Source organism: Pristiophorus japonicus, chromosome 2 (assembly GCF_044704955.1).
Source record: "Pristiophorus japonicus isolate sPriJap1 chromosome 2, sPriJap1.hap1, whole genome shotgun sequence".
NCBI classification, from domain to species: Eukaryota; Metazoa; Chordata; class Chondrichthyes; family Pristiophoridae; genus Pristiophorus; species Pristiophorus japonicus.
The window spans coordinates 16,662,985-16,690,068 of record NC_091978.1 but is presented as its reverse complement, the minus strand read 5'-3'; the positions used below and the strand labels follow the sequence as shown (position 1 = coordinate 16,690,068).

Here is a 27,084-nt window from a genome sequence, read left to right as displayed (position 1 = left end):
GTTTCCACATGATTTGCGCCTGATTTTTAGGAGCAACTGGTGGAGAACGGACTATCTTAGAAATCGCAATTCTCCACATTTTTTTTTCTGCAGTTCTAGTCAGGTAGAACAGTTCTACTTTGGAACAGAATTTTTTCTTCAAAAGGGGGCGTGTCCGGCCACTGACGCCTGATTTCAAAGTTTCCACGGTGAAAACGTACTCCAAACTAACTTAGAATGGAGCAAGTGAAGATTTTTGTAGAACTGAAAAAACCTGTTCTACACATTAAAAAATCAGGCGCAGGTTACAAATTAGGCGCCCAGAATGAGGTGGGGGGGAAGGGAACTCATTAAATTCGACAATAAATCCTTATTTATACTTCTACAAATATTATACAAATAAATCCAACCTGAATAAACATTTATAAGCAAAGAAAAGATTAAATAAACCATCTTCCTACCTGTGTGAAGGCACGGAGAATGCTGCAGTCAGCCTGAGGCACCCGTTCTTCCCGCGGGGGGAGTGGGGGGGGGGGGGAAGGAGACAGTGAGAAGGCTGCAAGTGCTGATGTGCTGATGGCAATGTGCTTTTATTTAAAAAATGTTCAAAAATTAAACAGCTACAAAGAACTACAAAAATGGCCGAGTGCCAATGTTTTTTTCACACTGCGCGTGCGCGAACGCTCCAACGCGCACGCGCAGCGTTGCCGGCAGGAAAAAAATGAATTTAAATAGTACCCGCCCCCTCCCACTTACAAAATCGGCGCGAGTGTAGGCTCCGCCCCCCTGGGCGCCGCGCCAGGCAGACAAGGAGCTGCAGGGCTCTCCAGAATCGCGAGGGTTTTTTTAGGCGCCGTTTTAGGCGCGAAAAACGGGCGCCCAGCTTGGAGGGGCACCCGTTTTTTTATCGTGTGGAAACTTGGGCCCATTATAACTATAAGTGACTTCTGCAAATAATTGGATAACTTTTTCATAGCTGGCACAGGCATGATGGGCCGAATGACCTCTTTATATGAAGTATGATTCCATGAAACACGGCAGCCAATTGGCGCACAGCAAGGTCCCACAAACAGCAATGATAATGACCAGCTAATCTAATTTAGTGATGTTGCTTGAGAGATAAATATTGGCCAGGACACCAGGGAAAACTCCACTGCTCTTCTTCGAATAATGCCATGGGATCTGATTGGGCAAACAGAACCTCGGTTTAACATCTCATTCAAAAGACTGCACCTCCGATAGTGCAACGCTGGGAGTCTCAGCCTAGATTATGTACTCAAGTCTCAGGAGCGAGAGTTGTCAGGCCACAAGTTTCAGACTCAGAGGCGAGAATAGGTAGAAAGAAGATGGAAGCGTTAAAGTTGCCACTTCTGCTGTACTCGAAGGATTCAATATAAAACTTAATATCTGGACTAGATTTGACATCAGTCTTTCCAAACTGATAGACTTCAAGCCTGATCAGGTCTATATATAGGAGATTATTTCACAGTCTGCGGATGACACGACACTCAGAAATGTAGTGGGGAGAATGGTAGCAGACTTTAGGTCTGGTGAAATGGGCAGACACATGGCAGATGAAATTTAACGGAACGAAGTATGAAGTATTGGTTGGAAGAATGAGGAGAGGCAATATAAACTGAATGAGACCTGAGGGTGTATGTACACAAATCTTTGACGGTGACAGGACAAGTTGATGTTGTTATGTCTTTAGATGCTCTGATAATGACTCCACGAGGCAATATATTGTACGTGAATTGTAGTGACCTTAGTCCATTTAACGTAACTCCAGAGTGAGGATCACACATGGTGACCTGCCTTTTATACTAGACCTGGCCCACATGTACAGGTAACCTACAAGTCTCCCACTGCAGTGCCCTCTGGTAGCACACCTTAGTGACCATACAACTGATGTACAAGTTTCCCATAGTAGTGCCCTCTGGTGGCACATCATATGTAATAGTACAGGCAGTAACATGTCTAGATACATGACATCACTCTCCCCCAAGTCCTTAGTGCAAATCGCCTTCATGCATTGACTGTGCTCTGTCTGGTTGAGCGTTGGGTGGTCATTTCCATCTTGGGTGAGTAGGTGGTGTTTCGTTGGTAGTAAGGTGCTGGTGGTGTTTGTGAGTCCATGACCACCTTCATTCTCTTTCCCCCCCCCCCCCACATATAGGTTATGCCGGTGGCTAGTTACATTCATATACATTTGTGGTACAGTTGTGAGGCAAGTACACTTGACTGGTGAGGTACATTTTTGATACATATTCAGACTCAGTGCTGGTGTCAGCACCGGTGCGTGAGGACAAACTAATTCCAGAACTGCTGGGTGGTGTCCCGGTAGTCTGGTGGTGGCGCAGTGCCCAGTGCTGGCAGTGGGAACCCGGTTGACTCAAGTTGCCTGCTCTCGGGGCCTTTGCCGTTGCTCCTGGCGTCGGGCAGGTTCACAGATGCCTGTGACCTCCCTGTCCTTTCATTGCGCCCCGGGTCGCTGCTGCTCCCTGAGGGGCAGTCGTCTGGCAGTGCGCAAGGAACTGCTGACTCGCTTGCCTGGGCGTTCTTTGGGTTAGGATCCTGGCTGGTCCCAGTCCCATTTGGGAGGACCGTTGCGGGTGACCCTTCGTTCCCGGGTGTAGCCTTAGCGGGGATAGGGTCTGGGGGCTGCGCCTTAGCGCGGTTTGCTCTTTCAGGCCTGTGACAGTTGGTGCCATCGGGTGCCTGAGAGTTGGAGCCGATCAGGGGCAGGGTATCGATACCGGTGCCGTTGCCCTCCTGAGATCGCTTGCTCTGCAGCTTGTCTATATTAGCTGCTTGTGGTCACACTCCGTGGTGCATCACTTTGGTCCCAGGGACACAGGCTACAGCATTGGGTAGCCCGCTGGACCTGTGTGCTCCCGATGGGTGTTTGCCCACTATATTAACTGAATACAGTTGAAATCCTACATCGCACAACGTTTCATTACTCATTGTAAATAAACTGTATCTCCGATCGCAATTGCACGATTTTTCTTTGCTTATTATGTATAGAAAACTCTGATCATCAATTACAAGCTTTACATTTGACTCACAGTTGCTATTACATTGATTGAGAATGTGGAACTGTCCTTTTAAGTGTGGTGGATTGCTTTAAGAGGGCCTTGCTATCTTTACCCCAATCCTCTTCTTCGCTTGGTACCACATGTTGCTCCATCAGCGCTGCACCTCGTGGTCTGGCCGCCGCCATCTTTTTCTTCAGCGCGTCACCTCGTGGTTTGAGCGCCATCTTTCTTCCATCCACGATGTCGACTGCTGTGATCCTCTTCTCCCCGGGTTCCATCACCGAAGCTGGGACGTCGCCTTTCGATCGATTTTCTTCCTCCGGAATCCTGCCACTGGAGCCCGGAAGGTGCGTTCAAGTCGCCCCAGCTGGATCATCACCACGCAGTCGTGCTGAGCGGTCTGTGACTCAGGTGCTTTGCTGGTCTGCTCTCTGGTGCCGGATCCAACCTCAGGTGAGGGCTTGCTTTGCCTCTGAGCACGGGGGACGTCGATCGCTGGAGGGGTGAAATCTTCCCAGCTGCAATGGATCTTCTCCATCCACCTTCTTCCGAGTAGCGGTGGTCCATTACCTGCAACAATCCTCAGTGATAACTTGTGCACCGCGCCATCATGGAGTACCTTTGCATCCGCACTACCAACGACTGGGATAAGTTCATTGATATAGGTGCGCAGCTTTGCCTGAACCGGGACCAACTTGGGTCGTTCAGCTTGATTGTCCCATAGCCTCTCAAAGGCTTCTTGATTCATTACTGACTGGCTCGCACCTGTGTCCACTTCCATGAAGACTGGATCATCATCATCATAGGCAGTCCCTTGGGATCGAGGAAGACTTGTTTCCACTCCTGAAGTGAGTTCTTAGGTGGCTGAACAGTACGAGAGCCACAGACTCTGTCACAGGTGGGACAGATAGTCGTTGAGGGAAGGGGTGGGTGGGACTGGTTTGCCACACACTCTTTCCACTGCCTGCGTTTGATTTCTGCATGCTCTCGGCGTTGAGACTCGAGGTGCTCTGCGCCCTCTCAGATGCACTTCCTCCACTTAGTGCAGCCTTGAGCCAGGGACTCCCAGATGTCAGTGGGGATGTCGCACTTTATCAGGGAGGCTTTGAGGGTGTCCTTGTAGCATTTCCACTGCCCACCTTTGGCTCGTTTGCCGTGAAGGAGCTCCGAGTAGAGCACTTGCTTTGGGAAGTCTCGTGTCTGGCATGCGGACGATGTGGCCTGCCCAGCGGAGCTGATCGAGTGTGGTCAGTGCTTCAATGCTGGGGATGTTAGCCTGAATGAGGACGCTGACGTTAGTGCGCCTGTCCTCCCAGGGAATTTTGCGGAGACATCGTTGGTGATATTTCTCCAGCAACTTGAGATCTCTACTGTACATGGTCCATGTCTCTGAGCCATATAGGAGGGCAGGTATTACTACAGCCCTGTAGACCATAAACTTGGTGGCAGTTTTGAGGGTCTGGCCTTCAAACACTCTTTTCCTCAGGCGGCCGAAGGCTGCACTGGCGGACTGGAGGTGGCGTTGGATCTCGTCATCAGTGTCTGCTCTTGTTGATAGGAGACTCCCGAGAAATGGGAAATGGTCCCTCAACTTTCATCCTCAATGGGGAACATGCCATACACCTCATTGTTGGGCTGAGCTGCCACTCTGACTATCGCTTCATAATCCACGTTGGATTCATGGCCATCTGCAGACTCTTCATCAATACAGTGAGTCATATATCTTTTACACATGCGCTGTAGGTGGCCCTTTGTGCTGCAGCCTTTACTCACATAGTTCTTAAAATGGCTCTGGTGAGCACTATGATTCCCTCCACAACGCCAGTATGGTACTGCTCGATTAGCCCACCTTGACGGACTCTGAGTTAAAGTACTCGGGGGCCTGTTCTCTCTCCCCTGAGGAGATTCACGTTCTACAGTCTAGCCTCTAAAAGGCGCCATTCTGTGTACAGTACTTGCCGGGTTTGAGTTCTGAGGATGAGTCATCCATCTAGAACCACAGGTCGAGGACATGAATGCCTGGCTCATGCTGATGGCCTTCTGCAGTGTGACTGTGGTATCCGCAGATAGTAGCCTTTGAAGAAGGCCTTCGTGGCCAATTCCGATGACAAAGATATCCCGCAGTGCTTCGGTGAGGTGGTCGCTGAAATCACACGGTGCCGCCAACCTCCTGAGGTCTGCAGCATCTTTCGCGATTTCCTGGACTTCGGGCCGTCGGTGGGTATAAAACCGGTGTCTAGCTGTGAGGATGCTCTCTTTGGGCTTGAGTTATCCTCGGATCAGTGTTACAAGCTCCTCGTATGTCTTGGTCATTGTCTTCACTGGTGCCAGCAAGTTCCTGATGAGACCATAGACGGTGGGCCCACAACTGGTTAGCAGGATAGCTCTGCGCTTATCAGCCAGTGTGGCCGGGTTGTCACCTGCCAGGTCGTTTGCTGTGAAGAAATAATCGATCCTCTCCACAAAGGCGCCCCAATCATCACCATCGGCGAACTGCTGCAACGTGCCAAGGTTAGCCATTTTCGCATGAAACTCCTTAATCCCCTCGCCAATTGTTATGTCTTTAGATGCTCTGATAATGACTCCACGAGGCAATGTATTGTACTTGAACTTAGTCCATTTAACAACAGAGTGAGGATCACACATGGTGGCCTGCCTTTTATACTAGGCCTGGCCCACCTCGACAGGTAATCTACAAGTCTCCCACTGCAGTGCCCTCTGGTGGCACACCTTGGTGAGCATACAGCTGGTATACAAGTTTCCCATAGTTGTACCCTCTGGTGGCATATCTAGTGATACATGACAGATATGGGTGTTAAAAAAGCGTATGGGACCCTTAGCTTTATAAATAGAGGCACAGACTACAAATGCAAGGGAATTATCTTCAAAGGTTAAGCCCCAGTTGGAGAATTGTGTCCAATTCTGGGCATCACACTTTAGGAAGAGTGTCAAGTACTTAGATAGGGTACAGAGGAGATTTACTAGAATGGTACCAGGGATGAGAGAGTTCTGTTAGGCGGAGCGGCTAGAAGAACTGGGGTCGTTCTCCTTAGAGCTGAGAAGGTTGAGGGGGAGATTTGATAGAGGTGTTCAAAATCATGAACGGTTTTGATAGAGTAAATGAGGAGAAACTGTTTCCATTGACTGAAGGATCAGTAACTAGAGGGCACAGATTTAAGGTACAGCTTGAACCTCTCTTATCCGGGACTCCCTTATCCGGAACCACCCCTCGTCCGACACCATTCCCGGCCGCCGGGTGGCACTTGTGCAGAACGCGGTCGGTCAAAATCCTACTCACCAATATAACCTTTCTCCTCGATCGGCTGCCTCCTCCTCGTCACCCTGCTGTAACTCCTGCAGCCACAGTCCTCGGGCCGGTCGTTCCTCCCCACAGCGCTCCCTCCGGGGGGTCGGGCCGACTCTTCGGGGCCCACCGACTCTTCGGGGCCCACCGACTCTTCGGGGCCCACCGACTCTTCGGGGCCCACCGACTCTTCGGGGCCCACCGACTCTTAGGGGCCCGCCGACTCTTCTCAGCCCCCTGCACACTGACTGGCTGATTGACAGTCGTTCCAACCAATCAGTGCACACACACACTGACCGCAGCAGTACCCCAGCCCAGCCCAGCAACAGCGCTTAAAGGCGCAGTCCACCCAAGCACATGACCTCCCCTCTTCCGGCAAAATCCCTCATTCGGAACCGGCCAGGTCCCGAGGGTGCCGGATAAGGGAGGTTCAGCTAATTGGCAAAAGAACCAGAGGTGACATGATCAAAAAAAATGACGCAGCGAGTTGATCTGATCAGGAACGCGCTGCCTGAAAGAGTGGTGAGGCAGATTCAATAGTAACTTTCAAAGGGGAATTGGATAAATACTTGGAGGGACAAAATTTGCAGTGCTACAGGGAAAGAGCAAGGGAGTGGGACGAATGTAACAGCTCTTCAAAGAGCTGGCACAGGCATGATGGGCCGAATGGCTTCCTTCTATCCTGTATGATTCTATGAGGGAGAAATTCGGGAATGCCCTGATTGGGGTGCTATTAAAAGTTGAAAAAATTAGCGTCAGGCGCTAATGATTTTCAACTTTTCAAACATTCGGTGTTTGCGCTCCAGGGAGGAAGTGATGCACTAAATTAGGCACTCTACTTCCTTCCTGGAGGGCAACAAGTCACAGGCAGGGCGATAGGTGTGCAGCACTGCCGTGTTCGGAGGCTCCTTCCCTCCCTTAAAGGGAAGGTCCCATCGCTGCAGGCTCTGCAATGGAAAGACATTCCTGGTTCCGGACGGCAGCCACGATCCGGCCCGATCAGCCCGATGCAGTGCAGCTGATCGATCGGGACCGAAGCTATTTGGGAAAAAATTGATTGAGAACATTGCAGAAATGTTTTCACCTACCTCGGGCACTTCGCCTTTAAGCATTGCCCCCCCCGAAGTGCCTGGCCTCCCGGGATCAACGCCTCCTGCAGCTGCCGGCGTTGTCGCCCGGGGGCAGAACCGAAATTCGCACGGCAATGACGTCACGATCTCCGGGTGCAGCGTCCGACCGCCTCCGCAAACCTCCCGCCGAATAGAGCAAGGGTCGATCTTCTCGCTGCGCCCGGTCGGTAAGTGGTGAACGTCCCGTTATCGTCCATCCGTCCCCCCACTCCTCACCGCCCCCACCGGAGGCAATCACGGGTGGGGGCTAAGGAGGCCAATTTCTGAGCCGATGACTATTTGGTTTGTGGAAGGAGTGGGTAAGATTGCTTGCATGACCTTGTCTCATTTTATGTGCTGTTATGATCTTACAGATACATTTTCGGGCAAAGTTTGAAATCTGATCTCATTCAGGATTTAAACTGCACACGGTTTATCATAGAATCATAGAAATTTACAGCACGGAAGGAGGCCATTTCGGCCCATCGTGTCCGCGCCGGCATCTGCAGGAGCTCCGTACTGTGTGAATCACGCTGAGAGAGAGCTGTCCTGTAGGAAAGTTAAAGAGCCTTTTCACTTTGCGTCAGATTCTCCAAGGTCGATTGCAACATCATTCCAGAGCAATGCGGAACTCACCCACCCTTGCCCAGTAGACCTTCAGCCGCAGTCATATTTGAAATGATGCCCAGTGCATACACAGTGGGACACTGCCAACTTTCATATTCTGTGTCATTGATTTTTTTGAGTTAGTGTCAATTAATGGCTAACTCGAGGGTACTTTTTGTGTTATGGACTTGTGCCTGCTGTAATTGGATTGAGACTGACGGAACTCGTTTTGTTTTAAGATCCTGCAACAAAGAGGCTGAAGGGACCTTCTCCATCTGGATTGGATTTGAGTCCAGATTTATTGAGTGAAAGCACAATGTGTTTACCTGCATGTTTTCTGTCACTGAGAAGATCCATCTCTGTCTGACTCATTTTGCAACTCATTACTGGCTGCTCCTGATATTTCCCAGTAATAAACCTATTTAATATTTGCAAGAAAGATTGGAAGGAAGTGTCAGTTGGATCATGTTTGGATATTCCGTTCATTGAAACCACAGAAATAACTGAGAGCCATTGAAGTAATGCTTCTCTTATAATCATTATCATCGTAGGCAGTCCCTCGGAATCGAGGAAGACTTGCTTCCACTCCTGAAGTGAGTTCTTAGGTGGCTGAACAGTCCAATACGAGAGCCACAGACTCTGTCACAGGTGGGGCAGATAGTCGTTGAGGAAAGGGGTGGGTGGAACTGGTTTGCTGCACGTTCTTTCCGCAGACTGCGCTTGATTTCTGCATGCTCTCGTCGTTGAGACTCGAGGTGCTCAGCGCCCTCCCGGATGCACTTCCTCCACTTAGAGTGGTCTTTGGCCAGAGACTCCCAGGTGTCGGTGGTTGTCCTTGTAACGTTTCCTCTGCCCACCTTTGGCTTGTTTGCCATGAAGGAGTTCCGAGTAGAGCACTTGCTTTGGGAGTCTTGTGTCAGGCATGTGAACAATGTGGCCTGCCCAGCGGAGCTGATCGAGTGTGGTCAGTGCTTCAATGCTGGGGATGTTGGCCTGGACGAGGACGCTGATGTTGGTGCGTCTGTCCTCCCAGGGGATTTGTAGGATCTCGCAGAGACATCGTTGGTGGTATGTCTCCAGTGACTTGAGGTGTCTACTGTACATGGTCCATGTCTCTGAGTCATACAGGAGGCCGGGTATTACTACAGCCCTGTAGACCATGAGCTTGGTGGCAGTTATGAGGGCCTGGTCTTCACACACTCTTTTCCTCAGGCGGCCGAAGGCTGCACTGGCAGCAGTGTTGGATCTCGTCGTCAATGGCTCCCGAGGTATGGGAAATGGTAAACGTTATACAGGGAAGTAACGCCTCTCTTGTATTAGTGGCAAAGTGAACGCAATTGGTCTTTTAGTTAGAAACTCGTGATGATGAGTTTTGTTCAGCTGGATATCTGAAACATGCCAAAACGTCATCATCATAGGCGGTCCCTCGGAATCGAGGAAGACTTGTTTCCACTCTAAAAGTGAGTTCTCAGGTGACTGAACAGTCCAATACGGGAATTACAGTCTCTGTCACAGGTGGGACAGACAGTGGTTGAAGGAAAGGGTGGGTGGGGAGTGTGTGACCTGATTAACTATTGTGGGACCTGATTAACTGGGACCTGATGAATTTATAATTATAGAGTAGCTGTGTGCTGTGTACGTGCTCACTAACAATGGAAAAGGTTGCAGCGTGGTTGGGGCCAAAGCACAGTCACTGGGTTAAGCGCTGTTCCAACCAGATAACAGGAACATGCTGCGAAACAGTGAACAGCAGGAGGAAGGGGCATGATGTGGTAATCACATCATGACCAAGGCGATTGCTATCCGCAATGGACAGCTGGGTCATAACCAGCAGCCAGTCCGGAGTCGACAAACTGACCCCAGTAACAGCAGGGGGGGGGCAATCATTAGTCCAGGCCCACTTGGGCCCATTGTGCTGTTTTCTATCTCAATACCCTCCTTGCTAACAAAAGGTTGACCTCGCTGACAAAGAACTTCCTTTCTAAATGTGATCTATTCCCTGAAGCATCCTGGGAATGAACAACTTAACCATTTCATTATTTCTAGTGAGGTTACAAATCTACAAGCCATTAATATGTCAAACAAACTAAAAACCGTAATCATATAAGATTGAACCAAATCCTAATCCTATGTCTATATGTATATAAGAATAAGATATCTTACACAGTTATATTTTGCAATCAAAAACTCAGGGCTTCGTCACGTGGAAGAAATGATTGTGCTTTGAAAGACCTGAGTCCTTCGCAGATAACACTAACAGTTATCTTCCTATATTCTGTAGATATGGAGATATGAGAGGCACCATCGGGGCTGCAATCCGTGACATGTGGTATAATCTTGGTAAGGCTCTGGATTTTGTCACTATTTTCCCCCTACCTTCCACCCTCAACCTCCATCTGTTTCCTTCCCTCTTCTGATCTCTTGCATTCACTTTTTGTCCTTCAGTTCCAAAGATGTTAAAAAAAGAAAGACTTACATTTATGTAGCACTGTTCACGTCAGGACATCCCAAAGCACTTTTCGGCCAATGAAGTACTTTAGAAGTATAGGCACTGTTGTGACGGAACAGTCAATTTACGCAAAGAAAGATCCATGAACAACAATCTGATAATGACCAGATAATGTATTTTAAGTGACGTTAGTCGATGGACAAATATTGGCCAGGACACCAGGGTGACTTCCCCTACTATTCTTCGAATAGTGCCGTAGGATCTTTAACCTTCACCTGAGAGAGCAGACAGGGCATTGCTTTAACATCAAAAGACAACAACTCCAAAAATATAACACTCCCTCAGGGCTACACTGGGGTGTCAGCCTGGATTTCGTCCTTGTTACTGCAGTGGGACTTGAACCCACGATCTCCTGACTCTGAGATGAGAGTGCTGCTCTCTCTTAGGCAGTCCCTCGGAGTCGAGGAGGACTTGTTTCCACGCTAAAAATGAGTTCTCAGGTGCGGGACCTACAGTCTCTTGTCACAGATGGGGCAGATGGTGGTTGAAAGAACGGGTGGGTAGGGTGCTTGGGTTTCCATGAGCTCCTTCTGCTGTTTAAGCTTGGCTTCAGCTTACTCTCGACGAGGAGACTCGAGGTGCTCAGCGCCCTCCCGGATGCTTTTCCTCCACTTTGGGCGTTCTTGGGCCAGGGATTCCCAGGTGTCAATGAGGATGTTGCACTTGTTCAAGGAGGTTTTGAGGGTGTCTTTAAAGCGTTTCCTCTGCCCACCTGGGGCTCGCTTGCCGTGTAGGAGTTCTGAGTAGAGCGCTTGCTTTGGGAGTCTCGTATCAGGCATATGGACGACGTGGCCCGCCTAACGGAGCTGGTCGAGTGTGGTCAGTGCTTCGATGCTGGGGATGTTGGCCTGGGTGAGAACACTAACATTGGTGCGCCTATCCTGCTAATGGGTTTGCAGGATCTTGCGGAGTCAGTGTTGATGGTACTTCTCCAGCGCTTTGCGGTGCCTGATGTATATAGTCTATGTCTCTGAAGCATATAGAAGGGCAGGTATCACTACTGCTCTGTAGACCATGAGCTTGGTGCCGTGTTTGAGATCCTGGTCTTCAAATACTCTCTTCCTCAGGCGACCGAAGGTTGCACTCAGCCATGGCTGATGCCTGTCTGGGTATTTTCTCCCTTGTTCATGTTTATAAGGATGGAATTTTCTTTTAAGTCAGGCAGTTTTCACTGAGGGCAGAGAGAGAGCGAGTGAGAGAGAGGGTGTAGGGGAGAGAGAGAGAGGGAGTGGGTGTGTAGGGGAGAGAGAGGGTGTAGGGGAAAACGAGAGAGAGTGTGTAGGGGAGAGAGAGAGGGAGTGGGTGTGTAAGAGAGAGAGAGAGAGAGGGTGTAGGGGAGAGAGTGAGGGAGAGGGTGTGTCGGGGAGAGAGAGAGAGGGTGTAGGGCAAAGAGAGAGAGAGGGAGAGGGTGTGTAGTGGAGAGAGAGGGTGTAGGGGAAAGAGAGAGAGAGAGAGTGTGTAGGAAAGAGAGAGAGAGAGTGTTATTGAGAACATAAACAAAGCTCCCACTCTGTAATATAAAGGGCACTCCAGTCATCCAGAGTTGCACTGAGGCTCACCAACAGGGTCTCCAGTTTAAAATTAAACCCGCAAAGCTGCATTCCCTCGCTTTTAATGTTCAGCCCCTGCTGTTGTAGCTGGCCTCTGCACTGAGAGCAACAGAGGCTCCAGAACAGGCCCTCAGACTTCCTAGGCCCGAGTGGGAGTGATGTAGGGTGGGCGAGGGGGAGGTGTAGGTAGGGTGGTGGGTTGAAACGGGGCAGGGAGGTGGGCAGAAAAACATCAGCCAATATTGCTACACCTGATCGCTATGCAACACCTCTATCCAGGAGGTGAGCTTGTCTGGATGTTGAGTGAAATATTCAGCCATGATCATCTACTGTCAGGCGTGACGTTTAGATCATCACCATAGGCAGTCCCTCGGAATCGAGGAAGACTTGCTTCCACTCTTAGAATGAGTCCTTAGGTGGCTGAACAGTCCAATACGAGAGCCACAGTCCCTGCCACAGATGGGACATACATTCGTTGAGGGTAAGGGAGGGTGGGACTGGTTTGCCGCACGCTCTTTCCGCTGCCTGCGCTTGATTTCTGCATGCTCCCGGATACACTTCCTCTTCTTAAGGCGATCTTTGGCCAGGGACTCCCAGGTGTCAGTGGGAATGTTTCACTTTATCAGGGAGGCTTTGAGGTTGTGCTTGTAACGTTTCCTCTGACCACCTTTGGCTCGTTTGCCACGAATGAGTTCCAAGTAGAGCGCTTGCTTTGGGAGTCTCGTGTCTGGCATGCGGATAATGTGGCCTGCCCAGCAGAACTGATCAAGTGTGGTCAGTGCTACAATGCTGGAGATGTTGGCCTGGTCAAGGACAGTAATGTTGTGCGTCTGTCCTCCCAGGGGATTTGTAGGATCTTGCGGAGGCATCGTTGGTGGTATTTCTCCAGCGACTTGAGGTGTCTACTATACATGGTCCATGTCTCTGAGCCATACAGGAGGGCGGGTATTACTACAGCCCTGCAGACCATGAGCTTGGTGGTAGATTTGAGGGACTGATCTTCAAGCACTCTTTTCCTCAGGCGGCCGAAGGCTGCGCTGGAGGCGGTGTTGAATCTCCTCATTAATGTCTGCTTTTGTTGATGAGGCTCCCGAGGTATGGGAAATGGTCCATGTTGTCCAGGATCTTGATGACTGGGGGGCAGTGCTGTGCGGCAAAGACAGGCTGGTGAAGGACCTTTCTCTTCCGGATGCTTAGCATAAGGGCCATGCTTTCGTACGCCTCAGTAAATACGCCGACTATGTCCTCTGAATGTGCGCAGACGCAGGCGTCATCCGCATACTGTAGCTTGACGACAGAGGTTGTGGTGGCCTTGGACCTGGCCTGGAGACAGCCAAGATTGAACAGCTTCCCACTGGTTCTGTAGTTTAGTTACGTTCCAGCGGGGAGCTTGTTGACTGTGAGGTGGAGCATGGCAGCGAGGAAGGTCATGGGTCGATGACCAACAGGCAAACGCATAACCTTACCCGGCAGAAATCGCTGGTGGAGTGATTCGGTAATCTAAATTAAGTGGGGTGCAAGGACAGAGGGACCTGAGGATACATATACATTTGAAGATGACTGAGCAAGTTTTAAGGCAGTTAAGAAAGCTTACGGGATACTTGGCTTTGTAAATAGGGGCATTGAATACAAAAATAAGGAAGACGTTCTAAACTTTTAGAAAGAAAGACTTGGATTTATATAGCACCTTTTATGACCACATGGACGTCTCAAAGCGCTTTACAGCCAGTGATGTACTTTGGGAGTGCAGTTACTGTTGTAATGTGGGAAACGCAGCAGCCAATTTGCACACAAGCAAGCTCCCAAAAACAGCAATGTGATAATAACCATATAATCTGTTTTTTTGTTATGTTGATTGAGGGATAAATATTGGCCAGGACACCGGGGATAACTCCCCTGTTCTTCTTCGAAATAGTGCCATGAAATCTTTTATGTCCACTTGAGAGAGCAAATGGGGCCTCAGTTTAACATCATCTGAAAGACGGCACCTCCGATAGTGCAGCACTCACTCGATACTACACTGAAGTGTCAGCTTAGATTTTTTTGCGCTCAAGTCCCTGGAGTGGTATTTGAACCCACAACCTTCTGACTCAGAAGCGAGAGTGCGACCCACTGAGGCACAGAAATCACTGTTTAGGCCTCAGCTGTACAATTCTGGATTCCATACTGTGGGAGGGATGGCAATGCCCTGGGGAAGGCGCAGAGGAGATTTACCAGGATGGTACCAGGATTGAGCGATTTCAGTTATATGGAGAGATTGGAGAAGCTGGGATTGTTCTCCTCAGAACAGAGAAAATTAAGGGGAGTCCTAACAGAGGTATTCAAAATTATGAGAGCTTTTAACAGAACAAGTAGGAAGTCATTCTGGGTCGGTAACCAGAGGTCATAGATTTAAATTATTGGCAAAAGCACGAGGGAAAATTAGAAGATATTTCTTCACAAAGAGAGTTTTTAGGATGTGGGAATGCACTACTTGAAAGGATGATGGCATCAGATTCCATTAAAACTTTCAAAAGGCAATTGGACATGTATTTGAAGAAAGAATTGCATTTATTTAGCGCCTTTCACGGCCATCGGACGTCTCAAAGCGCTTTGCAGCCAATGAAGTGTTTTTGGAGTGCAGTCACTGTTGTAATGTGGGAACTTTGAAGACTAATTTTCAGGGTTATGGGGAGAATGCTGGGTGTGGGACTAAATTGGACTGCTCTTTCAAAGAGCCGGTGCAGGTATGATGGGCCGAATGGTCTACTTCTGTGCAGTTCGATTCTATGCAATAGCCTCCTATCCAGCTGTAACAGCAACAACCACTTGCATTTATATAGCATACTTCATGTCGTAAAACATCCCAAGATGCTTCACAGGAATGTTAAAATTTGACACCGAGCCGAATAATTCGAACAGGTGACCAAAAGCTTGGTTAAAGAGGTAGGTATTCAGGACTGTTTTAAAAGAGGAGAGAGAGGCGGAGAGATTTAGGGAGGGAATCCTGAGCTTAGGGCCTCGGCAACAGAAGGCAAGGCCACCAGTGGTGGAGCGATTACCATCAGGGATGCACAAGAGGCCACAATTGGATCTCGGAGGATTGTGGGGGTTGGAGGTGTTAAAGAGATAGAGAGGGATTTGAAAACACAGATGAGAATTTTAAAATCGAGGCTTTGCCGGACCGGATGCAGCTTGCATACATTCAATAGAGCGCACTTTCCAATTTGCAGGTTAATATTATTTCCGCTCAGTAGGCTGCGCGGATGCGTGCAGAGCAAGGCCATGAGATAGGGAGTTGCGACAAAATCCTGTCTTCATACCTGCTGATCAGCGCCTGAATAATCTCGCCATCGTCGAGGATGTGGAAACGTGGCACTTGCTCCTCTATCACCTGCCCCCCAGTGTCCCTAGTTGTGTGGTTCAGTAGCTTACAACCAGCTGGTAAATTTGATAAGTCATTCTGCACACAGCGGTGCAACGAAGCCATTTACTGACCTATTCCCACTTGATACTTTAACACAATGGCACACAGCAATGTGTTTCTCACTCTGATTGTTCAGTGGCAAATGCACCGTGAATACGAATGTTGTTAACCAAACAATGGCCTCGCCTCGGGGCGACTGCAGATCTATTTTTTTAATAAAAAGAGAATATATAATCCTGAAAAAATTGAGATAAGTCATCTAAATAAGAATCAGGCAAGGATTCCAAGACTTGAATGGACTGCAGGGGAAAGTAAAGGGAGTCTTATTATCCAGTATCTATGCAGAAGGGAGATATTAGCTCCGCTAACCTGTACATTTAAAATGAATAGACCGCATTCATTTTACACTTAAATGAGTAAACTTACAGCTCGCTACCTGAAGGGATAGCTGATACATTTTCTTTTGAAATATATCTGTAGTTGACAAAGAACGGTCAAACAGAATCAGTGTCAGTTAGCAACGACAACACTGTAAAACCAGGCAGGTAGTTCGAAGCTTGGAATTTTTTTAAACCTTCCCTGCCCTCCACTTGTCCATGACACCCAGCCTGATGTGGTCCTGCGCAATCATAGAATCATAGAATGGTATAGCATAGAAGGAGGCCATTCGGCCCATCGAGTCCGCGCTGTCTCTTTCGAAGAGCAATCCAGTTAGTCCCGCTCCTTCCCGCTCTTTCCCCGTATTGCTGCAATTCTTTCTCCTTCAAGTATTGATCCAATTCCCTTTTTGAAGGCTACTATTGAATCTACATCCACCACCCTATCAGGCAGCGCGTTCCAAATCCTAACCACGCGTTGTGTAAAGGGTTTTCCTCATGTCGCCTCTGTTTCTTTTGCCTTAAATCTGTGCCCGCTGGTTAACGACGGTTCGGCCATTGGAAACAGTTTCTCTTTATTTGCTCTGTCCAATTGTGGCCAAACAAATTTCTCCACCCCTCTGCGCTCTCAATGGCTTGATATCGACTCAGGCCGGTGAGGTAAAAGAAATACAACTGGTATTTCTATAGCGCCTTTCACCACCTCAAGGAAGTCTAAAAGTGTCTTGCAACTAATGAAGTACTTTTTGGGGGGAGTGTAGTCACTGCGTAATGTAAGAAACGTGGAAGCCAATTGCCGCACAGCAAGCTCCCACATATAGCAATGTGATCATTGCCAGTCAATCTGTCAGCAGTTTGAGCAGGGCAGCCATGCTTGAAGAGCATCATTTTTTTGAACTTTCAGTTCTTCCCTCGATCTTGCTGCTCCACAGTGTTCAACATTACAACAGTGACTACACTTCCGAGGGCGCTGAGCACCTCGGGTCTCAACGCCGAGAGCATGCATAAATCAAGCGCAGGCAGCGGAAAGAGCATGCTGCAAACCAGTCCCACCCACCCCTTCCCTCAACGACTATCTGTCCCACCTGTGACAGAATCTGTGGCTCTCGTATTGGACTGTTCAGCCATCAAAGAACTCACTTCGGGAGTGGAAGCAAGTCTTCCTCGATTCCGAGGGACTACCTATGATGATGACATTTCCAAAAATTACTTCATGGGCTGTAAGGCGATTTGGGACATCCAGAGGCCGTGAAAGGCGCTATATAAATGCAAGTTCTTTCTTTCTCTCGGTCTAGTCCCATCACTACCCCTTTTGCTCATTGCTCTCTCTCAGTCTCTGCATTGTTCTATACCCAATCTTTCTACCCAGATTATAAATCACTGGAACCTTTATTTTGTTGTCTTGGAAGTTGCAGTTATTTCATGCTTTACATCCTTAGAGTGTTGTGAACTGCTACAAAACCAATGAATTGCTTTTTCCAGTCACTGTTGCAAGGGCAAACTCAAAGTCCTGCAAACAGAAAATTAGTCCAGATTTTGAACCATCGGCCAAGAATTCAGGTGTACTCCCTACCTTTCTTTCTACAGCACCACGGAATTTTGATCACGCAGAGTTTAACATTTTATCCAAAGAGTGAGACCCCCAGCAAGGCAGCACTCCCTCAGTACTGCACTGGAAGTTTCGGCCGAGTTTACCGATGCAAGTCCTGAAGCGGGGCTTGAACTCACAAGTTTATGACTCAGGCAAGAGCCACACTGACACCTGGTATGGTGAAATGTAGGATATTTCAATGTTATGGCACAATCCCAGACCCATTCATCAGCTGTGGTAGAATGATCAGACCCGCTGCTCCAAAGGGTATTGTGATACGCTTCCAGGGGCAGCAGTAGCTCTCTGATGCCTCACCCAATCACAAAGTAAGTAGAGACTAGGGAGTCCGTTCAGCCTATCTTTGGTCATTATCGTGCCATCCAACTCATTCTGGAATGAATACTTCCATTAGGATCTGTAAAACTCTTCCAAGTGTTGATCCATCTGCATAAAGAAGTTTTTGCTGATACCTGGCCCATATAGAAATACTTGCATTTATATAGCACCTTTCACGACCTCAGGCCACCTTACAACACTTTACAGCCAATGAAGTACTTTTGGGGTGTAGTCACTGTTGTAATGTGGGAAACACAGCACCAATTTGCATACAAGCAAGCTCCCACAAAAGGATAGTATGCAGGTACAGCAAATGATCAGGAAGGACAATGGTATCTTGGCCTTCATTGCAAAGGGGATGGAGTATAAAAGCAGGGAAGTCTTGCTACAGCTATATAAGGTATTGGTGAGGCCACACCTGGAATACTGCATGCAGTTTTGGTTTCCATATTTAAGCAAGGATATACTTGCTTTGGAGGTAGTTCAGAGAAGGTTCACTAGGTTGATTCCGGGGATAGGGGTGTTGACTTATGAGGAAAGGTTGAGTAGGTAGGGCCTCTACTCATTGGAATTCAGAAGAATGAGAGGTGATCTTAACGAAACGTATAAGATTATGAGGGGGCTTGACAAGGTGGATGCAGAGAGGATGTTTCCACTGATGGGGGAGACTAGAACTAGAGGGCATTATCTTAGAATAAGGGGCCATCCATTTAAAACAGAAATTAGGAGAAATTTCTTCTCTCAGGGTGTGGAATTCACTGCCTGAGATAGCTGTGGAAGCTGGGACATTGAATAAATTTAAGGCAGAAATAGGCAGTTTCTTAAACGATAAAGGGATAAGGGGTTATAGGGAGTGGACAGGGAAGTGGAGCTGAGTCCATGATCAGATCAGCCCAGCCATAATTTTATTGAATGGTGGAGCAGGCTCGAGGGGCCGTCTGGCCTACTCCTGCCCCCATTTCTTATGTTCGTATAATGACCAGATAATCTGTTTTTTTGTTATGTTGATTTAGGGATAAATATTGGCTCAGGAAACAAGGGATAATTCCCTTGCTCTTCTTCAAAATATTGCCTTGAGATCTTTTATGTCCACTTGAGAAAGCAGATAGGGCCTCAGTTTAACATTTCATCTTAAAAACAGCACCTCCAACAGTGCACTGGAGTGTCAGCCTAGAATTTGTTGTGTTCAAGTTCCATGGAGTGAGATTTGAACCCCCAATCTTCTAATCCAGAGGTGAGTGTGCTACCCACTGAGCCACAAGTGACGCAAGCCATTCCCAGTTTTAGCCAATATCTCCTCATTCTATAGGCATGGTTTACCTTGAAGTAGTGTCCTAAATTTATCTTTCGAGCCCATAATCATAGAATTACAGCACAGAAGGAGGCAATTTCAGCCCATCATGTCTGTGCCGGCCAACAAAGAGCTATCCAGCCGAATCCCACTTTCCAGCTCTTGGTCTGTAGCCCTGAAGGTTACGGCACTTCAAGTGCATATCCAAGTACTTTTTAAATGTGGTGAGGATTTCTGCCTCTCCCACCCTTTCAGGAAGAGAGTTCCAGACCCTCACCACCCTCTGAGTGAAAAAGAATCCCCTCAGATCCCCTCTAATCATTCTACCAATTACTTTAAATCTATGCCCCCTGGTTGTTGCCCTCTCTGCTAAAGTAAATCGGTCCATCCGATCCACCCAATCTAGGCTCCTGTTAATTTTATACACCTCAGTAGGGTCTCCCCTCAGCCTCCTCTGTTCCAAACAAAACAACCCCAGCCTATCCAATCTTTCCTCATAGCTAGAATTCTCCAGTCCAAGCAACATCCTTGTGTATCTCCTCTGTACCCTCTCTAGTGCAGTCACATCTTTCCTGTAATGTGGTGACCAGAACTGCACACAGCGCTCTAGGCTGACACTCCCAGTGCCGTACTGAGCGTTCACCATGCCGTCAGAGGTGCCATCATTCAGATGAGACGTAAAACCAAGGCCCGTCTGCCCTCTCAGGTGGACCTGAAAGTTTGCACGGAGTTCTCTCCGGTGTCCTGGCCAATATTTATCCCTCAACCAACATCGCTAAAAACAGATTATCTGGTCATTATGACATTGTTGTATGTGGGACCTTGCTGTGTGTAAATTGGCTGCCACGTTTTCTACATTACAACAGTGACTCCACTTCAAGTCAGTGAACCTGTCCTGCAAACTCAGCCCAAAATAACTTTACAGCTAATGACCAACCTTGTAAAGTGGCCGTGCCTTCAGCTGCCTAGGACCCAGGCTCAGTAATTCCCTCCCGAAACTTTACTGCTTCTCTACCTCTCTCTTGCCTATAAGTCGCTCCTTAAAATATGCCTCTCTGATCAAGCTTTGGTCACCCTGTCCTAATATCGCCTTAGGTGACTCATTGCCAGATATTGTCTGGAAAAGTCCCCGTGAAACGCCTTGGGGGCGTTAATATAAACGCAAGTTGTTGTAGTGGAATTGTACCACATTTAATCAGCAACGCATCATTTGGGGGAAGATAGGGTCAACAAAATGGTAGCATTCCAGACATACATTATCCATGATGATATTTTCACACACGATTTGTTTTCAAACACCAGGTAGAAGTTAGTTTAGTCACTGTGGGGTTTCTTCTTCTTAGACATTCCCTCATATCGAGGATGACTTGCTTCCACACCAAAAAAGGATAAGTTCACAGGTGTTTCAATGAAGGACCTAATATTCTTGGTCCTGAACAGCATATTGAAGGATGGAAGATGCCTGTGCGTGGATTTTTTTAATGTGTGGTGGCCGTTGCATACCAGCCACCACACAGGCTTGACAGAGCTAGGTCTTAGTCCAGTGGCGAGGTTAACCAAGACGACTGGAGACCTGCTCTGCTGCACGGACCTACTGCATACACATATCGCAGTGTGGGCTGGGCCGTGCTGCCCCTGGGCTCTCATCTCTCTTGGGCCCCGATCACTCGCTGCTCTTGCACCCTGACCTTGCCGCTCCTGCTGCAACCTGCCCATGCTCGAATCAGTGACCTGGATTATGGTGACGTCCAATCCAATCGCCCTCTTCCCTGCCATCGCCCTCCTGCACGAGCTCACGCTGCTCCCAGGGCTGCTCACCTTTTATGGCCCCGACCTGCCGCTGGTGTTCTTCCGCAGGTCGGGGCCTCCACGCTGCATGAGAGCACTACTCCACGGCGGGGTAGCATCTTTGTGAACAACAACAATAGCAACAACAACTTTTATTTATATAGCGCTTTTAACATAGTGAAACGTCCTAAGGCACTTCACAGAGTATTATGAGACAAAAGATTTGACACCGAGCCGCATAAGCAGAAATTAGGGCAGGTGAAAGAGTTAGGTTTTAAGGAGCGTCTTGAAGGAGGAAAGAGAGGTAGAGAGGTAGAGAGGTTTAGGCAGCGAGTTCCAGAGCTTGGGGCCCAGGCAACAGAAGGCACGGCCACCAATGGTTGAGCGATTATAATCAGGGATGCTCAAGAGGGCAGAATTAGAGGAGCGCAGACATCGTAGGATGTTGTGAGGCTGGAGGAGATTACAGAGATAGGGCGGGGCGAGGGCCATGGAGGGATTTGAAAACCAGGATGAGAATTTTGAAATCGAGGCGTTGCTTAACCAGAAGCCACTGTAGGTCAGCGAGCACAGGTGTGATGGGTGAACAGGAGTTGGTGCAAGTTAGGACACGGGCAGCCGAGTTTTGGATCACCTCTAGTTACCTAGGGTAGAATCTGGGAGGCCAGTCAGAAGTTTTTTTTTTCTTCATTGGATGTGGGTATCGCTGGCAAGGCCAGCATTTATTGACCATCCCTAATTGCCCCTTGAGAAGGTGGTGGTGAGCCGCCTTCTTGAACCGCTGCAGTCTGTGAGGTGAAGGTGCTCCCACAGTGCTGTTAGGGAGGGAGTTCCAGGATTTTGACCCAGCGACGATGAAGGAACGGCGATATGTTTCCAAGTCAGGATAGTGTGTGACTTGGAGGGGAACGTGGAGGTGGTGGTGTTCCCATGTGCCTGCTGCCCTTGTCTTTTTAGGTGGTAAAGGTCACGGATTTTGGAGGTGCTGCTGAAGAAGCCTTCGTGAGTTGTTGCAGTGCATCTTGTAGATGGTACACACTGCAGCCACGGTGCATCGGTGTTGTAAGGAGTGAATGTTTAAGGTGGTGGATGGGGTGCCAATTAAGCTTTGTCCTGGATGGTGTTGAGCTTCTTGAATGTGGTTGGAGCTGCACTCATCCAGGCAAGTGGAGAGTATTCCAGTGCTTTGCAATAGTCAAGTCTAGAGGTAACAAAGGCATGGAAGGCATGGATGAACACATTAAAATATTGTGTTTACAGTGCTTTGTGACTGGGGACTTTTACCTCCCTGTGCAATAATTCCACTCTTGCCCAGTAAAAGGTTTGTGAGCTACTTTTCACGGGGACAGGTACACCTTTAAGCGCACAGCCAGAGCGTGGAATTGACCTGGCCTGTTTTCAGAAGTCACCGAGGCGGAGAGAAGATGGAAGGCAGCAGCTGTATCTTCCCCCTTGTTCTTTAAGCTGCAGCGCTAAGTCTGGCATGCACAAGGATAAGAGGACAGAATCTCCCATTTTAAATTGGACTCTGCCTATCTTGTCGAGCAGCCTGGGCCCAGAGCCCCATTGGCATTGAACTGAGTGACACGTCTGACTGGACAGGGAGAAAATAACTTTGCCTTGAATTTAGTTGCATCCAGAGATTCATTCAGATCGTAATGCTCGACAAAGTAGAAGATATGTTCAGTTAGCTCAGGCTGCCGTGGGAGGAATGTGAACGGAGTTTGATTCGGAACACAAAAAAAGAGTCAAAGGCCGCTGTCCATGTGAAGGAACTTAGGAAGGATGTCAAGGCCTTGGAGAGGGTGAAGAGGAGATTTGTCAGAATCGCACCAAGGATGAGGGACTTCAGTTATGCGGAGAGACTGGAGAAGCTGGGATCGAGATGTTAAACTGAGGCCCCGTTTGTTCCCACAGGTGGACGCAAAAGATCCCATAGCCCCTATTTTGAAGAAGAGTAGGAGAGTTCTCCCTGGTGTCCTGGCCAATATTTACCCCTCAACCAGCGTCACTAAAAACAGATTATCTGGTCATTATTACATTGCAAGCTTGCTGTGCGCAAATTGGCTGCCGTGTTTTCTACATTACAGCACTGACTACATTTCAAAAGTACTTCAGTGGCTGTAAAGTGCTTTGGGACATCCTGAGGTCATGAAAGGTGCTATCTAAATGCAAGTCTTTCTCTCCTTTGGATATAGTAGCTGAAGGGGAGATTGAGTAGAGCTGTTCAAAATTGCAAAGGGATTTGATAGAGTAGACAGGGAGAAACTGCTTCCTCTGGCAGGAGAGCCAGTAACCAGAGAACACAGATTTAAGACAATTGGCAAAAGAGCCAGGTGGAAGATGAGAAGAATTTTTTTTCCGCAATAATTTTTTTCCGCAATAAGTTGTTATAATCTGCAATTTGCTGCCTGAAAGGGCAATGGAAGCAGATTCAATAGAAACTTTCTGAAGGGGAATTGGATAAATACTTGAAAAGGAGAAATTTGCAAGGCGATGGAGAAAGGGTGAGAGAGTGGAACTAATTGGAATGCTCTTTCAACAGCTGGCACAGTCATGATGGGCTGAATGGCCCGCTTCTGTGCTGTACGATTCTATAATTCAGACAGACATTATTTTGTGAGGTTACGCCATGCTAGACGGGAACTCGGGGTCGGAGGTGAGACTACAGCTCCTATTCTCCAAGCCATGCTAGCAGCATAGCCCCGTAAGAACATAGGAATAGGCGCAGGCCATTCAGCCCCTCGAGCCTTCTCCACCACCTTTCAATGAGATCACGGTTGATCTGTACCGTTACTCCATTCACCTGCCATATTCATTTATACCCTTACCTCGCCAAAATCTATCGATCTGCGATAATTATTGATTGAGCTAACATTGACTGCATTTGTGGGCGAGAGGTCCACACTTCGACCAGCTTTCGCATGAAGAAGTGTTTCCAAATTTCTTTCCCAATTGGCCTGGCTTTGATTTTAACAATTCATTCATCTTGCCCGAGACTCCCCCACCAGCGGAAAACATTTCTCTCGAACTACCCTGTCAATTCTTTGCAAAATTCTAAAAACTCAAGCAAATCATCCCTTAACATAGCACAGGAGGAGGCCTTTTCGGCCCATTGTGTCTGAGCCACACGGCCCTGGGTAACCTTTCATATTCCAGGGAATGCAAGCCTAGTTTATGTAATCCTTCCTCGTAATTTAACCCTTGGGGCCCTGGTAACATTCGGGTGTATGGTAGCATAGTGGTTATGTTATTGGACTAGTAATCCAGAGGAATGGACTAATTCTCTTGAGCGAATTTAAATTCAGTTCATTAAATAAATACCGGCACGAGCTCGATGGGCCAAATGGCCTTACATAAGGCCATAAGGAATAGGAGCAGGTGTAGGCCATTTGACCCCTCAAGCCTGCTTCACTATTCAATAAGATCATGGCTAATCTGATCATGCACTCAGCTCCGCTTCCCTACCCGCTCCCCATAACCCTTTATTCCCTTATTGCTCAATAATCTGTCTATCTCCTCCTTAAATATATTCAGTGACCCAGCCTCCACAGCTCTCTGGGGCAGAGAATTCCACAGATTTACAACCCTCTGAGAGAAAAATTCTTCCTCATCTCAGTTTTAAATGGGCGGCCCCTTATTCTGAGACTATGTCCCCGAGTTTTAGTTTTCCCTATGAGTGGAAATATCCTCTCTGCATCCACCTTGTCGAGCTCTCTCATTATTTTATATGTTTCGATAAGATTACCTCTCATTCTTCTGAACTCCAATGAGTATAGGCCCAACCTACTCAACGTATCTTCATAAGTCAACCCCCTCATCTCTGGAATCAACCTAGTGAATCTTCTCTGAACAGCCTCCAATGCAAGTATATCCTTTCTTAAATAGGCCTTCTTCCATGCTGTAACCATTCTCTGATTCTCAGGGGTTGCTCCTGCTGTCAGAGGGCATGTCTGTTCATCCACAGGTTGACCATTATTGGGCACAACCACCGAGTAATGGCGATAGAGAGGAGCTGAAAGAAAGACTTGCATTTATATAGCGCCTTTCTTACAGCCAATGAAGCTCTTTTGGAGTGTCGTCACTGTTGTAATGCTGGAAAAGCGGCAGCCAATTTATGCACAGCAAGCTCCCACAAACTAGCAAGGTGATAATGACAGGATAATCTGTTTCAGTAATGTCAGTTGAGGGATAAATATTGGCCCAGGACACCGGGGAGAACCCCCCTGCTCTTCTTCAAAATAGTGGCCGTGGGATCTTTTACGTCCACCTGAGAGAGCAGTCAGGGCCCTCGGTTTAACGTCTCATCCAAAAGACAGCAACTCTGACAGGGCAGCGCTCCCTCAGCACTGCACTGGAGTGTCAGCCTATATTTTTGTAGCTTCCCTGGGCATACTGTGACACAGCTGTTCCATCATGAAGATCTCCGCACAACATTTCACATGAGTTCGGCACTGCCTGTGGCTGTCAAAATCCGCACGATTTATCGGCTCCTTCCAGTTTAACTTTGGAGAAATGTGCAGTGCGAGCCAGTTTTTCTGCCCACGCAGGCATCACGGAAATTACAAATGTATTATTCAACCGCCTCAACAACTTCATCACTTTTGCCATCGACCAAAGCAACAACATGATAAAGCAACACAATTCTGCAGAACCACTGGCTATTGTAGTCCAGGCTGTGGCCATGTTGCCATGACAATGGCAGCTCAGCATCTTGCAGTTGGAGTTCTAACTCCAGGTTTTATCAGCATCCACCTGTGAGGGCTGACAGGCCCTCGGTTTAATGCATCATCCTACACCTTTGTGTTCTGTCGTTAGACCACATCTGGAGTACTGTGTGCAAGTTTTGGACACCGCACCTTAGAAAGAATATATTGGCCTTGGAAGGAGTGCAGCGTAGATTCACCAGAATTGTTTTGTTTGTTGTTTGTTCATAGGATGTGGGCGTCGCTGGCAAGACTGGCATTTATGGCGCAACTCTAATGGCCCTTGAGAAGGTGGTGGTGAGCCGCCTTCTTGAACCGCTGCAGTCCTTGTGGTGAAGATACTCATATCACAATATTGTGCCTTATAAGGCCTGGAATCTCAGAATAAGGGGTCGGTCATTTAGCACTGAGATGAGGAGAAACTTCTTCACTCAGAGGGTGGTGAATCTTTGGAGTTCCCTACCCCAGAGGGCTGTGAAACATAGAAACATAGAAAATAGGTGCAGGAGTAGGCCATTCGGCCCTTCAAGCCTGCACCACCATTCAATAAGATCATGGCTGATCATTCACCTCAGTACCCCTTTCCTGTTTTCACTCCATACCCCTTGATCCCTTTAGCCGTAAGGGCCATATCTAACTCCCTCTTGAATATATCCAACGAACTGACATCAACAACTCTCTGCGGAATGGAATTCCACAGGTTAACAACTCTGTTGAGTGAAGAAGTTTCTCCTTTTCTCAGTCCTAAATGGCTTACCCCTTATCCTTAGACTGTGTCCCCTAGTTCTGGACTTCCCCAACATCGGGAACATTCTTCCTGCATCTAACCTGTCCAGTCCCGTCAAAATCTTATATGTTTCGATGAGATCCCCTATTATCCTTCTAAACTCCAGTGAATAAAGGCCCAGTCGATCCAGTCTCTCCTCATATGTCAGTCCAGCCATCCCGGGAATCATTCTGGTTAACCTTCGCTGCACTCCCTCAATAGCAAGAACGTCTTCCTCAGATTAGGAACCAAAACTGAACACAATATTCCAGGTGAGACCTCACCAAGGCCCTGTACAACTGCAGTAAGACCTCCCTGCTCCGAAACTCAAAATCCCTAGCTATGAAGGCCAACATATCATTTGCCTTCTTCACCGCCTGCTGTACCTGCCTGCCAATTTTCAATGACTGATGTACCATGATAGCCAGATCTCGTTGCATCTCTCCTTTTCCTAATCTGCCGCCATTCAGATAATACTCTGCCTTCGTGTTTTTGCCCCCAAAGTGGATAACTTCACATTTATCCACATTATACCCCATCTGCCATGCATTTGCCCACTCACCTAAACTGTCCAAGTCACCCTGCAGACTCTTAGCGTCCTCCTCACAGCTCACACCGCCACCCAGCTTAGTGTCATCTGCAAACTTGGAGATATTACACTCAATGCCTTCATCCAAATCATTAATGTATTTTGTAATAGCTGGGGACCCAGCACTGAACCCTGCGGC

At 48.1% G+C, this 27,084-nt stretch overlaps 1 protein-coding gene across 3 annotated transcripts in view; it reads left to right on the top strand.

The window, feature by feature from the left end:
• Positions 1–27,084, top strand: part of LOC139236054 (dedicator of cytokinesis protein 2-like) — a 1,544,097-nt gene that overhangs the window by 1,201,284 nt on the left and 315,729 nt on the right. For all 3 annotated transcript variants that reach the window (XM_070866795.1, XM_070866794.1, XM_070866796.1), the window contains one exon: positions 10,318–10,376. In XM_070866795.1, the coding sequence (XP_070722896.1) occupies positions 10,318–10,376 (59 nt within the window). The remainder of the gene's footprint in view (positions 1–10,317; positions 10,377–27,084) is intronic.